This window comes from Nannospalax galili, unplaced genomic scaffold (assembly GCF_000622305.1).
Source record: "Nannospalax galili isolate Female #2095 unplaced genomic scaffold, S.galili_v1.0 scaffold1005, whole genome shotgun sequence".
Taxonomy (NCBI): Eukaryota; Metazoa; Chordata; class Mammalia; order Rodentia; family Spalacidae; genus Nannospalax; species Nannospalax galili.
Window position 1 is genome coordinate 436,290 of NW_008353008.1, and position 16,529 is coordinate 452,818.

The 16,529-nt window shown below is 40.6% G+C and overlaps 1 protein-coding gene across 1 annotated transcript in view; it reads right to left on the minus strand.

Moving 5' to 3' along the window:
* Positions 1-15,950, minus strand: part of Dnajc5b (DnaJ heat shock protein family (Hsp40) member C5 beta) — a 121,558-nt gene extending 105,608 nt beyond the window's left edge. Inside the window, exon 1 of the mRNA XM_008850259.1 lies at positions 15,848-15,950. Within this exon, the coding sequence (XP_008848481.1) occupies positions 15,848-15,862 (15 nt within the window). The 5' untranslated portion in view covers positions 15,863-15,950. The remainder of the gene's footprint in view (positions 1-15,847) is intronic.
* Positions 15,951-16,529: the final 579 nt, after the last annotated feature.

The window sequence follows — 16,529 nt, forward strand, 5'->3', positions numbered from 1 at the left end:
ACATTGATCAAAAGCAAGTTGGAAAGGAAAGGATTTATTTCATCTTACAGTTTAAAGTTCATCATGAAGGAGGGTCGGAGTAGGAGCTAAAGACAGGAACCTGGAAGCAGGAGCTAAGGCACAAACCATGGAGGAACTTGGCTTACTGATTTATTCTTCTGGCCCATGCTCAACCTGCTTTTTACACAAATCAGGACCTCCAGCCCAGGGGTGGCACTACCCACAGTGGACCTGGCCCTGCCACATCATTCAACAATCATGAAAATGTCTCACAAATATACCTACAGGTCAATACAATAAAGGTGATTTTCCAACTGAGGTTCCCTCTTCCCAGGCATGTTAAGTTGACAACTGATGCTATCCAGCACAGTAGTACATGCAGTTGTTTATCTGACAAGGTTTATCAGATTCCTAGGTGTCCTGGAGGCTATAATAAATGGATGAGATCCATGTTTTGCATCAACTTGAAGTTTTAAAGAGAAAAGTATCTCAGGAGATCTTCATCTGCCTCATTGAAAATTTTATCTCTGAGAAGGAAGACGTCTTTGTTACTCTGAGCTTAATCTTGACTCATGATGAACTCACTGATTGGCAAGGGGCTGTGACATTTTTGAGTTTATAATTAAATTCTTGATATAACTGAATAAGGATAGGAATTTGGAAAGTATATGTCACAGATTTAGAGAAAAATCTGATTTCTTGCACAAAGACGTGAATCCACTAAGACAAATTATTGTTTCAAACATAGATGATTCAAGGAAGGGGAAAGATGCACTAAGCTCATGTGGCTGCAGAGGGAGTCTCTTACTTGGGATTGAAAACAGGTGTATGTGAGACTATGATACACAGTGAGACCGGTGAATGGTTTGAAATAGTAAACTCCTTAGGAGCTGAGGGCTGTTCATAAGATAAGGACAGGTGCGTTTTTAAAACCATACTTTACTTAAAGGTTTATGCATGAGGAACTTGCAAAATAAATGTAGATATGCCAATTTTAGACATCAAGAACAGAACAGATCTATGAGCTAGCATAAAAATGGTGTAGTAGGGAACATTTTCATGGCGATAAAAAAAGATCATTGGGCCTGAATATAGAAGGAAGTCTAGATTAGAAGGTACCAGGTTCCAAGGTCCTTGCTAAAGAAAGGCAAACACCAAAAGTATTCTCAGAGAATAAGGACTGTGTTTGCTGAGAGATAAATGTCTTGTTCAATAAGAACCAGACCCCAGAGCTTTCCTGGGTAAGTTTGGTGGCACCCACTGTGCCTTGACTCCCCCAGCCTCATTCACCCTCCCAGCTCCCCACCCCATGTCCCCTCCTAGCAGGGGCACTGGCACATTTCTTGTCTTGGCACCCCAGACCTCTGGACTGACCTCTTGGCTCAGACTGCTTCTCCCCACTGCTTCTTGATCCTTTGCATCCAGACCAACCCAATTCCTCCCTCTAGTCTCCCTGAGCCCCCTGGGCCTCTTCCTGTCCCCACCTCCCTTCCCATCCCCACTTCCCTTTGTGTCTCTGGGTGGCCCAGCCCCCTAGCTTCCTGGGGCCAGCAGCTTTCCTGGGTAAATTTGGCAGCACCCACTGCTCCTTGACTCCCCCAGCCTCATTCACCCTCCCACCTCCCCTACCCCATCTCTCCTGCTAGCAGGGGCAGCACTGGCACATTTCATTTCTTGGCACCCCAGACCTCTGGACTGACCTCTTGGCCCAGACTCCCCACTGCTTCATGATCCTTTGCATCCAGACCAACCCAATTTCTCCCTCTAGTGCCCAGGGGGCCCTCAGAGCCTCTTCCCATCCCCACCTCTCTTTGCATCTCTGGATGGCAGAGCCCTCCAGCTTCCTTGGGCCAGCATCTTTCCTGGAGGGATCCAGTCCTTAGGAGAAAGCCTGAGAGCATCTGATTCTCATCTGACTTGGGCCTCTCTTGAGCATGAAGATGAAACCAATTTAGCCCCTCCAATATAAAATCAAAGGAGAGCACCTGAAGCCTAGACCAGCCAGCTTTTCATGTTCAACAAGTAAACCACAAAGGCACATAAACTTCACAAAAAGAAGCAGACCTAAACTCCACAAAGGCAGGCTTGGGTCTCACACAAGAATCGGAAACTACAAAAGAAATCCACATGTCAAAGTCACAGCAAAAAAATAATAACAGGAAGAACCCAAATAATATATCCCCACCAAGTAACAACAGACCTGTAGAGGAGTATAATGAGAACCCCCTAGAGATAACACAGGGCATGGAATTCAAAAGAACAATTACAAACATGCTAAAAGAATTCAGTGAATGTAAAGAACACACACAAAAAAAAAGAAATCAAAGAACTGAAAGAAGAAAGGGATAAACTGCTGAATGAATTCAGAAAAGAGTTAGAAATATTGAAGAACACTCAGGCTGAAATGAAGAAGTGAAACACTCAATAAGCCAATTAGAAACAAAAGGAGAAAGCCTCACCAACAGGATGAATGAAATGGAAAACAGAATATCAAGACTGGAAGATAAAGTGGACGAATTAGACCACTCAAGAAAAGATTATGAAAAATTTAAGAAAACACAAGAATGGAATATGTAGGAATTGTATGAAACCATAAAAAAACCAAACTTACAAATGATAGGCATACAGAAAGGAGAAGAATCTCAGGATAACAATATGGACCAGATCTTCAACAGGATTGTGAACAAAATTTCCCAAAATGAAAGAAAGTCATGCCCATATAAATACAAAAAGCATATAGAACACCAAATAGACAGGATCAGAAAAGAAACTCTTCACAGCACATCATAGTAAAAACACTAAGCATACAGAACAAAGAGACAATACTGAAAGCTGCAAAAGAAAAACAACAAATCACATATAAAGAAAAACCCATCAGAATTACAGCTGACTTTTCAGTGGAAACTATGAAAGCCAGAAGAGCCTGGACCAAAGTATTCCCAGTTCTAAATGACCACAGATGCCAAAACAGATTACATTACCCAGCCAAAATATCAATTATAGTCTAAGGGGAAGGAAACATCTTCCATGACATAAATAGGCTGAAAGAATTCATATCCACAAAATCAGCCCTTCAGAGAGTTTTTGAAGCAATACAAAGAGCTAAAGAAAGGAAGGACTATACCCAAGGGATTATAGAAAGAAGCTTAATGAAGGTATAACTGTGAAAATGCACAGCTACATCAAGAATGTGAACAGAAATAAAAACTACAAGAATCAGTACACATCTTTCATTAATAACTTTAAATATCAATGGACTGAACTCCCCAGTCAAAAGACACAGATTAGTCGAATGGATTAAGAAAAAAAAACCCATCTTTTTGTTGTCTGCAAGAAACTCATCTCTCTTTCAAGGACAGGCATTACCTTATGGTGAAAGGATAAAAATATATATATACGAAACAAATGGTACTAAGAAAAAAAATCAGGCATTGCAATTCTAATATTTGACAAAATAAACTTCAAACTAAAACTAATCAGAAGAGATAAAGAGGGCCACTTCATTCTGATCAAAGGAACAATTGGCCAAGAAGATATTATGATCATGAACATATATTCACCAAACCCTGGTACACCCAACTTCATCAAAACAGTACTACAGGACTTTAAGACCCAGATTAATACCAACTCATTAATAGTAGGGGACTTCAATACCCCATTGTCTTCATTAGATAGGTCAACAGGACAGAGAATTAACAAAGAGACATCTGAATTAAACAATTCCATATATCAAATGGGCCTAACAGACATCCACCAAATAGTCCACCCAAGCACCAAAGAATATACTTTCTATTCAGCACCCCATGGAACCTTCTCCAAAATCTACCATAAAATGGGGCACAGAACAAGCCTCAAAAAATACAAATAATTGAAACAATTCCATGCATTCTATCAGGCCACAATACAATGAACCTTAAAATCAACACCGGAAGAAACTCTAGTAATTACATGAACACATGGAGATTAAACAACACACTCCTGAATGATGAATGGGTCAAAGGAGAAATCAAGAAAGAAATAAAAGTATTCCTGGAACTAAATGAAAAGGACAATACAATACAACAAAACCTCTGGGACACGTTGAAAGCTGTACTTGGAAGAAAGACTATAGCTCTAAGTGCATTCATTAAAAAATCAGAAAGAACACAAATAAATGACTTAATATTATAACTCAAGACACTTGAAAAGCAACAACAAAAGAAACCCAAACCCAGCAGATAAGAAATAACAAAAATCAGAGCAAAAATTAATGAAATAGAAACAAAGAAAACAATACAAAGAATCAACGAATCCAAGAGCTAGATCTTTGAAAAGATATACAAGATTGTAAGACCCACCCCCAGCCCAGTTAACCAGAAGAAAGAAAAAGTACCTCCAAATCAACAAAATCAAAGATGAAAGGGGAAACATCACAACAGACACCAAAAAGATCCAGAAGGTTATAAGGGAACACTTTAAAAACCTATATGCTACCAAATTTGAAAACCCAAAAGAAATGGACGGGTATCTAAAAGCATGAGACACACCAAAACTAAACCAAGAAGAAAGCAACAGCTTTAACAGATCCATAACACATAAGGATATTCAAACAGTAATACAAAACCTCCTAATTAAAAGAAGCCCAGGACCAGATGGATTTACAGCAGAATTCTACCAGACATTTAAAGAAGATCTATATGCAATACCATTTAATTTATTTAAAAAGATAGAAATGGAGGGAGAACATCCAAATTCCTTCTATGAAGCCAGCATCAATCTAATACCAAAGCTGGGTAAAGATACAACCAAAAAAGAAAACTACAGACCCATGTCCTTAATGAACATAGATGCAAAAATTCTCAACAACATATTTGTAAACCACATATAAACACACATCAAATGATCACCCACCATGATCAAGTCAGCTTTATTACAGAGATGTAGAGATGGTTCAACATACGTAAGTCAATAAACGTCATAAATCACATAAATGGACTCAAAGACAAGAACCACATTGTTCATTTCAATAGATGCAGAGAAGGCCTTTGACAAAATTCAACATGAATTTATGTTCAAAGTCCTAGAGGGAACTGGATTGGAGGGTACACACCATAACATAATTAAAGCTATATACAACAAACCCACAGGCAAAATCATTCTAAATGGAGAAAAAATGGAAGCATTCCCATTAAAATCAGGAACCAGATAAGGATGTCCACTACCTCCACTCCTTTTCAACATAGTACTTGAAACACTTGCTAGAGCAAGAAGACAGGAGAAGGAAATTAAAGGAGTACTAATTGGAAAAGAAGAGGTCAAACTATCACTTTTGGCAGATGATCCAAAAATTCCACCAGAAACCTCCTAGAAATTGTTAACACTTTCAGTAAAGTGGCAGGTTACAAAATTAAAAACTAATCTACAAAAGTCTGTAGCCTTTCTATATACCAATAAAAAGCAGAAAAAGAGCACATGGAAACACTCCCATTCAAAATAGCTGCAAAAAAACTAAAATATCTTGGAATAAACCTGACCAAAGACATTAAAGACCTCTACAATTAAAATTTTAAATCTTTAAAGAGATTGAGGAAGACATCAGAATATGGAGGGACCTCCCATGCTCATAGATTGGAAAAATTAATATTGTGAAAATGACCATTGTACCAAAAGCCATTGTAGATTCAGTGCAACGCCAATCAAAATCCCAATAACCTTCTTTACAGAATTGGAAAAAAAATCCTAAGATTCATATGGAAGCACAAAGGACCTAGGATAGCCAAAGCAACCCTGAGCACTAAGAGCAATGCTGGAGAGATTACTATACCAGATTTTAAACTGGATTACAGAACTATAGTCATAAAAACAACATGGTACTGGCACAAAAATAGGCCCATAGATCAATGGAACAAAGTTGAAGACCCAAATATGATTACATGCAATTTCAGCCACCTGATATTTGACAAAGGGGCCAAGAACTGGAGGAAACAGCATGTTCAGCAAATGGTGCTGGCAACACTGGATCTCCACCTGTAGAAGAATGAAACTAAACCCCTATCTTTCACCTTGCACAAAAGTCAAATCCAAATGGATCAAAGACCTTAATGTGAAGCCTGAAACTCTGAAACTGTTAGAAGAAAACATTGGCAATAACCTACAAGATAAAAGTGTAGGAAAGGATTTTTCTAAATCGGACATCAATTTCTCAGAAAACAAGGTCAAGAATCAACAAATGGGACCACAATAAACTAAAAAGTTTCTGAACATCAAAAGAAGCAACCAAGAAACTGAAGAGAAAACTCACAAAATGGGAGAAAATCTTCACCATCAACAAATCTGATAGATGTTTAACATCCAGAATATATAATGAACTCCAAAAACAAGAATCAAGAAAGGAAGTAACCCATTTAAAAGATGGCCTGAGGAACCGAACAGAGAGTTCTCAAAAGAAGAATTAAAGATGGCTAAGAAGCATCTTAAAAGGTGTTCAACATCATTAGTAATTAGGGAAATGCGAATTAAAACCACTTTAAGATTTCATCTTGTCAGAATGGCCAAGATCAAGAGAACAAATGATACTAAATATTGGAGAGGATGTGGGGAAAGGGAAATGCTCATCCACTGCTGGTGGGGCTGCAATCTTGTTCAACCCCTATGGAAAGCAGTGTGGAGAACTCTTAAAAAACTACAAATGAACCTACCATTTGACCCAGTTGTACCACTCCTTGGAATATACCCAAAGAACTCATGCTATTGCAGAGACACTTGTACATCCATGTTTATTGCTGCTCTTTTCACAATAGCTAAGAGATGGAAGCAACCTAAGTGTCCCTCAACTGACATGAAAGTGTGGTTCATTTATACAATGGCATTTTACTCAGCAGTAAAGAAAGATGAAATCATTAAACTTGCAGGTAAATGGATGGAACTAGAAACTGTTATACTAAGTGAAGTAACACAGACCCAGAAAAACAAATGATGTCTTTTCTCCCTCATATGTAGATCCTAGCATCAAATCCTTATAAGTGAGTATGTATCCAGACATAACTATAGGAACCAGGATAATGAAAAGGAACCAGGGAGGTTAAGAAAAAGAATCTGAAAGAGAAGAACAGTAGTAAACAGGTGTTAATAAGGGAGATATGGATAAAAATGGTATTACTTTACAGGGAGTGGGGAGGGGGGGTTATACAAGGAACCTTGGGGATAAAGAGAAAGAAGGAGCTCAAGAGAGGTGGGACCATAGGAGAAAGGTATTTTTAAGGGAGAAATGGGGAAAATGGGGGCACTTTAAATGGGGGAGCCATGGTGGAAGTGTTAGACAATGTGAGAGATAAATGCTGCCTGGCTAGTTAAAAAAAAAAAACAAAGAGAACCATATTTAGTCCAACAACCTACTGACAAAATATACATACAGTTAGTTCAAGGAACATAATACACGTCTAGTCAAGGTTTATCTGAGGATGTTTGGTCTTTGCCCAAGCTTTATCTACATAGCATGTGGTAATTTAAAGTACCAGATTGGTGGAACTAACCTTCTTGGATGTTTAACTGTCATACTTTGAGGCCTATACTAATTTGGTCAGAGGGACTTAACGGACAGTTTTTGCTCCTTGCCCTCCAAGGTCGACTAAGTTCCAGGGGACTATGGAGCATCTCTCAAAATGTCTTGTAATTGTGGTGAGTTACCTGTCCTCTTGATCAAGGAGGCCATGGAGCCCCAGCCAGATGGACTTGAACCAGTGTCCAGTCTACAAAGAGGAGGGTCAACGCAGAGGAAATATTTCCTCCATACTTCGAAGTGAGGCCACCCACGGTCGAGCAGGATCTTTGACTTATTTCACAAAGACGGAACTGGTAGAGGAAAAGAGACAGGGTTCCTCCTAAGCCCATGTGACCCCTGAGGAACAGATCCTCAAACAACCTGAAGAGCAAAAATAAATTGGTTTATCTGGGCCAACTGCATGGTATTCAACACCCAAAAGGAAAGTATAACCAAAGATTAAAGGGGTCAAAATAATTCTTTAAGAGTCCATGTGTATAGCTAAAGGCTATATAACAAGAAACAATGCCAGACAGGAGATACCTTCCTTTGAGTTGTTGGCCAGGGTGGCCCAAGAGACTCCCAGTCAGTAACCCAGCATAGAACTGGGAAAATGAACAGCAGACCCCAATCTTATCTAAAAGAATATTGGCAACAGCTTGCTGCTAGATGAGGAAGAGCTGATCTTCCTAATGCAAGGAACTATAGATATGTTGACTAGATTCAGCAGATGGATAAGCACGGGGGACTGGCTGGGGACACTGATAACACAATGGACGGTAACAGGGATGAAAGAGTATATGGGCTCCAGCGGGGAGGGGGTGGCATGGGAGGGTGTCACTTCGGATGTGGGTATATAGATGAATAAGATTGTTTGGGATTTTCTATATGAAATACACACACACACACACACACACACACACACGCATGCATGCATACATACATACATACATACATACATACATGCAGTGAATTATATTTGAGGAAGAAGCATAAAAATTTGCTTCATGTTAGTAGATGTGAAAAACATTGCCATTGAAATCTACCTAATGACTTTATGACCATGCTCAGGTACCAAAGATCTCAGAAAATAACAGACTGTGACCAGTAATAATCAGATATATAGAGATTAGAGACACATGTGCAAACATCTAAGTGTTAGTTACATTAAAAATGGGTTTTTCTGTATGAAACAGCATATTTTAATAATGAAATGGAGATCTTTTTTAAAGGTTAAAACCACATTCAAATTTATGTCTTATATGGTTTATACTGAGTACAATATTGTATAACTGTATTAATTCAACTTTGTAATTCAAAATTTACAGCCAATTTTGAAAGAGATGTATCTTAGCTCTGGAAATTGTTATTGAATACATCAATGCTATTGTAATGAAATGTTTCTTCTAATTATGTGGTTTTTAAATAAATAACTTTAAAAAAAGAACCAGACCCCAGAGTTCAGAAAGAAACAGCCTCAAAGATGGACATATACCCAACAGTTCTGTAAGCTTGGCTCAGGAACCACATATCACAACTATTCACCAGTCAGCAAACAAAAAGCACAATAGAAATTGCCTGTAGGAGACATCACAATCAAGCCTCAGAGAAATGTGCATGTGCCACTCAGAGCCCTGGTGATGCTGAGCCTCATGCCCAGTTAGTACAGATGGTCTGGTGCCCTCATTCCAATACAGCACATACAACTTTATTCCCCACAAAATAGTCCTTTGTATCTGCTGGCAATGTGAGTACATATCACCTCTACCCCATTTTGGTGTCCTAAGTTTGTTCTCCAAGTTTCCATTCTAATTCTTTTGGTTCCTCATCTTTACAGAATAGAAAAAATATCTAGACACAAAAGATCACGTTTTAATGATTTCTAGTGATTTCCAAGCAAGGAAATGTTTTTTCATCAATGAAACTAGAGACACAGGGGCTAGAGGGATGGCTCAGTGGTTAAGAGCACTGGCTGCTTTTGCAGAGAACTCAGGTTCACTTCCCAGCACTCTCATGGTGGCTAACAACCATCCCTAACTCCAGCTCCAGGGGATCTGGAACCTTCTTCTGACCTCCCTGGGCATTGCATGACACAGGTGAACTTACTTACTTACACGGGTGGGCAAAACACTCATACACATAAAATAAAAACAATAAATAAAATACTTTTATAAAGAGCTAGAGATACAGGCAACAACATAGATTTCAGAAACATCTTGGGAGAGAAAAGGAAAGAAAGAAGAAGGAAGGAAGGAAGGAAGGAAGGAAGGAAGGAAGGAAGGAAAGGAAGAAAGAGAACGAGAGAGGAAGGTGACATGAACAGCTTCACATGAATTTTGGGGACAGAAAAAACTAACCTAGAGTGGTGTAAAAAGATTACTGCCCATGTAGCCTAAATAACTGAATAGAAGATACAGAACAAATTTATTGGGTTGATAAAAATGTTTTATGTCTTAATTGAGGTAGCAGCTATTGAGGTAATATAAATCATCAAAATACAGACCTAAACATCTAAAATATGTCCATTTTATTTTATATAAATTATACTTCAATAAAAATGAATATACAGAGGAACTAGTTTTAATTTAATTTTGTTTTTAGACAGGATCTCCCATAGCCCCAGCCCAACTGGAACTCACTATGTAGACCATGCTAGCCTTGATCTCACAGAGATCCACCTGGGATCAAAGACATGTGCCTCTATTTTAAAATAAAGGTTCATAATTCAGCATGATAGTACAGGCTGAGGCAGGAGAATAGCTATGAGTTCAAAGCCAACCTGGGCTACACAGACAGACCCTATCTCAAAAACTCAAAACACACCCCAAATTTTTTTCACAAAAATGTAGGTTTGCCGAAGCCAAGAAATCCTTGTTATCTTCTGTTTCTACAACATAAAACCCAGTCTCCATGGTGGGCATTAGGAAGAAGTGATTCTATGCCATATATGGCACTATTTCTTGGTCACTTATTGGTCTCACCATCTTCATTTGATCCATGTGTGATCAGCCAATCAGGTCTAACTAGTTCTCCTGGTGACTCTGAAGTCTGCTGGCCCGCTGCTTTCCCGCTGTGGCTACCCTAGATAGACCAGATGCTTCTCTTTGGTTTGCTTGCCAGTCTCCTGACTGGAGCCCCTTCTCCAGTCTCTCTCCACTCCCACCTCTTCTCTACTCTCAGCATTCTTTTAAACTGTACACATCACTCTATCTTTGCCCTGCTTATAATTCTTCAAACCTTCCCATTAAACTTAAGCAAATAATTCAGCCTCTTAACAGGGCCCAGCCCTCAGACTTGGCTCCCGCCTTTCTTCATGGTCAACCCTTACTAGTTCCTTCCTGTCTACTCAGACTCCATTTTCCATTCATTACTGTTCAGTTCCTTGAGTTTTTTCACCGAGTTTTGCACATGCCTGTCTTCAAACATTCTTCCTGCTGCATGTCCCATGTCTTCCAAGCTACCTGGCTCAATCTTCAATGTAAAGACTTATCTATAACAATAATGCCATAAATAATGAAGGCCAAAGCTGAGCACAACGGCAGGAACCTCAGAGGATGTGGGTTAGGAGTTGAACCTCAAACAAACCTCAAGAAATTACTGCATGAAGATGACCATGGAGACAAGAAGTGTTTGACTGACTGAGGAGCTGAAGCTAGCTAAGCCCATCTGATGGGAGGGATGAGGAGGAATGAGGGAATGGGTGGCTGAACCAAAGGCTAGACGGGCAAAAAACCTTGAAAGCCAAGCAAAACTAAGTCCTTGCTTTGTAAGCAACTGGGGAGCAATGGTCTCTATCGTGGCCAGTTGGGTTCAGAGAAGTACAGTAAGGGAGATGAGCCATCTTAGGGGAAGATGATATGAATTGGACTAAGTAGCAAGAGGCAGAAACCACTGGAAGTGATAGATTTGAAGGTGTTATTACAAGCCTGGGAGCATGATGGATGAAGGCAGTGAGACAGACAGACACAGGGATCAGAAAGGATTCCACGTGATAACCAGAGTAACTGGGCATCCAGACATGCCATTGGTTGAGATGGGAAGCCCAAAAGGAGAGCAGGTGGAGGGAAGACAGTGAGTTATATCGGGAGCATGCCGATACTAGGGAGTCTGCTCCAGAGCCAGTGTGCAAGATTTCATTCAGACCTAGTTTTAGCTACAGCATGTAGCATCTTACACACAGACACCTGCTCATGCCCTTTCATCCTTCCCTGTGCCTGTATGTTTCGATGGCCTGTGTTTCCATGTCCCAATGAAGAGATGTGAATTGTTTGCTGTGCTTGCAAAGTTGTGAAAGCAAATGGAGCATGAGTGGGAACAGGAAGACCAGTCCTGCCAGGGTCAAGATTTTCATTAGAAAATGTTTTTCTTCCCCAAGCCCAGGTCAGTCAGTTAGATTATTTCTTTTCCTTCAAGATCCCTCCCACAGCCCAACACTCCTGGCCTGAATGCTCCAGACAACTTTGCCTCTTCTTTGCTGAGCCCTGGGGGCACTTTGTAGTCCACGGTGTGCACATTTTTCCTTCTTTGCTTTTGAACTCTTTGCAAGTGTGCAGCCGGTTGCACTAATGAAATTCTTTAACTTTGAAATAGCTCGGTTTACGCTGTGTTGCATTTACTACTATCACTGTGCTTGAACAGTGTTGGTAAGGAAAATAAAATACAGAACTTGTCACTTACCATGAATGATACTCAGCAGTGCTGAACAGCACTCAGGGTCAATCATTTCCTGTTGGTTAGAGGTCTGTGGGCATGGCCATCGTGATGTTTGGGCAATTTAAAGGAAGGGTATCTGTGACTCAGCTCACGACACTGTTCCCTAGGTAGAAGAGGTGGTGGAAAACCCAAGTACTATGGTGGCCAGAACATGCTTGTCATAATGGAGGACGATGCCTGTTGGGGGAGTATTAGGGGACCTAGGAAACACAGGAGGGGACATAGGGTTTGTGTTGTGAATTGATGAGGTTGAGTTGGCGTGGTTCCTAAGATTTCCCTAGCTTGCCTCTAGCTCCTGGCATTCTCCCATTGGCATCACTATTTCATATTGACTCCCCACCGGGAACATCTTTGTCCCTTTGTGGGACACTCACACTCACTGGAAAGATAAAAGTCACTGAGTAGCTTGCAATAGGGGCAAAACAGAGATGAGGAGGAGTGGCTCCAAGGTAGGTGCTTTGGGTCTACTGGGGACTGTTGGGGAGCAGCAGGAAACATGTCTCTGGAGGCTGCCAAGGCAAGGGGTCACCTTGCAGTGGCTGCTTCACAGTTCTGCTGAGGGCTTGTTTTGGAGCATATCATCTCCTCCTGAGGTTCTGAGGAGCCACAGGGTAAACAACAGGTAACTCCCTGTGTCCCTGGTGGCACCAACGCCCATTAACTTTGGGTCACATTCCTTTCCAGACTTCACAGGCCTCAGGTTACAAAGGCCATGTTGCACAATCCTTAGAGGGGTGTGTATGGGGGTTGGGCTAGAATGAAGAGCCGTGCCTTGCATGTGTCAAGGATCTGGATATGGCCACATGCCAAGGCATCCAGATGGTGGCAGCAAGACACACAATCTGATGTCTCGGGATCTGGAGAGGCATCTTTTCTTTCTTACTTTATTTTCCCTCTAGAGGCTTTAAATAACACTTGTCAAGCTGCATCTTCTTGGGTAATTTTAGGGGAAACATTCCAAAAGTTTACTTGGCATGTCTGTGTTTCAGCTTACTAGAGAGCTTAAACTTCAAAACCACAGTGCAGAAGCTGAAATGAAGCCTCTCTCCTGGTTTTCATAATAAGCTTTCCTCTGCCGTTTTAGGCCGTAGTATATGCAAATTACTCTATTACACAACTTTTGAAAATAATATGAAGCTTAAAGATACAGCAAGGCTTTGCTCAAAACCTATGCCACAGTGGAGTGGCTTTTCCTGATGATAATGTTTATAATTCTCTTACTGCAGGCAATCTGCATGGGAAATCAGGAATATCTGAAAGAGCCCTTTAGGAAATAGATATCTCAGTTGCCTGTAAACCAGTCTAAAACCTAGAAAATATTCACCAGATCTGTCTAAAGCTAATGTGGAGCCAGCTGACAACCATAAAAATTAAGGTATATTTCTCTTAAATGATTATTGATTTCACTTCATTTTCTTTCAGAATTTGGATCTTTGGGTAGATATTAATATATCTACAAGGAATTTGATTGGAAACTTGTAGCATCTACGTCAAGAGTGCCCAGGCTTAAACTTGAAAAATTATTGGAGATGCAAGACATGCGCAGTGCTGTAGCAAAACCCTGGAAAGACGGAGAAAGTACCTAAACTGCCAAGATCTTTCCAAATAAAATCTGGACTCATAGTATAAGTCAGAAAGGCTTCACCTAGGAGTTACATTGAGTAATAAGGGTAGGTCACTTAGCTCTCATGTACATAATATCCTCAGCTGCTAATTTGGAAATTCAAAGAGTCAGTTCAAATATAAGCCAATTCATCTAACATGAATCAAGGGCAGAGTGTACTGGACCAGCCACCAGGTTAACAGTCAAGACATTTAACCTCTCTGTGCTGATTGCTTCTGAAAATGGAGCTATTGGGATGATTTCTCAGTTCCCTACAATGCTAAAATCCTGTGCCATGTGACAAATGCAAAGTTCACAGAACATTATGGTCAGTAAATGTAAATGTGGATGAATTAGGACATTGTGTTTTGTATTTATTAGTTTAGGTTAAGCCTAGACCTAGTTTTCATTGTCTATAAAATGAAAGAAGTCTAAAGACTGGACCAATGAAAATTTAGTTTGCAAGGTCTTAAGAAGTTAGAGCATAATTTAATTGTGAAAAATCATAGTAACTCCCCAGGATAGAAGTTGAATGTGTGCTGTAAAGTTAACGTGCTAGCACATTCTCTTTTTATCTGGGTCTCTGTGTTTTACATGCTGTTGGTTATTGCCACTTTCATAGAGCATGAGAGCACTGGCCTTACTGCTGTGATATATCTATCCATGATGTGTTAAAGGCCAAAGAGCATTAAAACTGCGTCCCATGTATATTCAGTCTCCTCCTTTCTTTGTCTATTGCCCCTGGGTTCCCCTGTGGTGACTGATCAACTACTCTTCAGAGCCCTGGGCGGCTGTTTCCACTGATGGAGTGTCACTACAAACAAACGGATCTTACAGGCCAAGCTCAGCAAGCCTGCCTAAGCAGTCCTGGGCTCTGACTGTGGGGTCACTGTGTGCTAAGACCCAAGGGATTCCAAATGGAGATGAGTCAGGGCCTGGCATCAGCCTGAGCTCCGCCCTGCTGGTAAACAGAACAGTCATTTGGAGCCTCTTAGGGCCTCCAGGAAGAAGCAAATACTTTAAAAGCCAAATTCCCAAGGCAAGGTAAAGAAAACAGAACTGTCCACATTCCCACAGACTATTTCATTGGCCGAGACTTAGAGGGGAGTAGCTGTGGTGGCTCCAGCTGAACCATGGGACTTCGCTTCTCAATCATAAGGCCTTTCTCTTTCACTGCTCATAAGGGTGGCCTTTTGTCTTTGAAGTCTTGGAATTTTAAAACTGGACTTTGGAGTTAATCTGTTATCAACTCATAATACATTTTCTCCTCCTTTTTTATTACTTTTGGTTGAATTTAAAAACCATTTTCTATTAAAAAGATTCTTGCATTAAAATTTTTTTTTCTTGGGGCTGGAGAGATGGCTCATCAGTTAAGAACACTGGTTGTTCTTGCAGAGGACCTGAGTTCAAATCCCAGCACCCACATGGCAGCTGACAACTGTCTATAACTCCAGTTCCAGGGGATCCAATGGCCTCTTCTGACCTCCACAGGCATCGTAGGACTTGGGTGCACTTACCTACATGCAGGCAATACACTAATACACATAAAATAAAAATAGTAAATAAACTATTAAAAAATTTTTTTTCTCTTCCCTGTCATCCTGGGGAGAAGACATTAAAAAAAAAAAAAAAAAAAAAAACCTATATAGAGGAATATTACCAAACAACAGTGGATTATATTAGAAAGCAATTGTAGACTGATCACTTAAATGCCTCTGCATCTTTCTAGGGTTGGGGACAGGCCAGTGAGGGGGTAAGAGCTTTGAAAAAGACCTTTGTGTTGTGGTTTCATGACCTCCTTGCTCTCTGTAGGAAGGGTGTGTCCTAGCTATGTTGGGAACCTCTCTGGCTTTCCTCTACTCATTAAGTAGATTATACTAAGGAACCAGAGTTGTCTGTGTCTCTGCTGTGCTGTACTGTTCTTCCTAAGGCTGGGAACATGCTTACCTGTGGGTGTCTTTTTCCTTGAGACACTAGCAAGTTCTGTTCTGAGCTTAGCAAAGTTCATGTACCTGAACTGGAGGCATGGCTGGTTGATGCTTCTAGGTCCTTCCAATAGTGGTCTACCTCTGCTCTGTCAAACTGAACCTCTGTTGCTTTTCCTTCTCAGAAGCTGAGCTCCAGTCTGAGCTGGGTTTTATGATGTCATAGAGTAGAATCCTTGCTCCTCCACACTGCTCAGCAGACACCCTCCTGGCCACAGCAATGATAATGCTTCAATTTACATTTACTTCACTACTCAGAGCCTTCCTAGGAATCTCAGGGAGGAGATCTTAGAGACCATCTAGTAACTAGATCCTCAACCAGCTCCCTTGTTTTACACATGAGGACACTGAGGTCCTGTGTAGTGAAGTATCTGTGAACTAGAACCCAGAGGTCCTCAGCGTTGACCTCTAGGTCTTCTAACCACACTGCATTTTTACCCTGCTCTCCTCCCAGGGTTTGATCAACATCAGGGGTTCAACAGACTATTTGTACCTGCATCCACTCATCATAAGAAACCATCTGAATAAAGTGCTTTATGGAGAGATAACAGTCTCAGTGGAGACTAGTTTTTCTGACAACCTAAAGATGCCAGGAATAGTTGGCTCTTATCCTAGCCTGTACTCAGAACTCTGGAGCCACCAAACAATTCTAGAATAACAAGTAATGTGACTTCTAAGTCACTGATGTTTTCAGATTTGATGATAAACA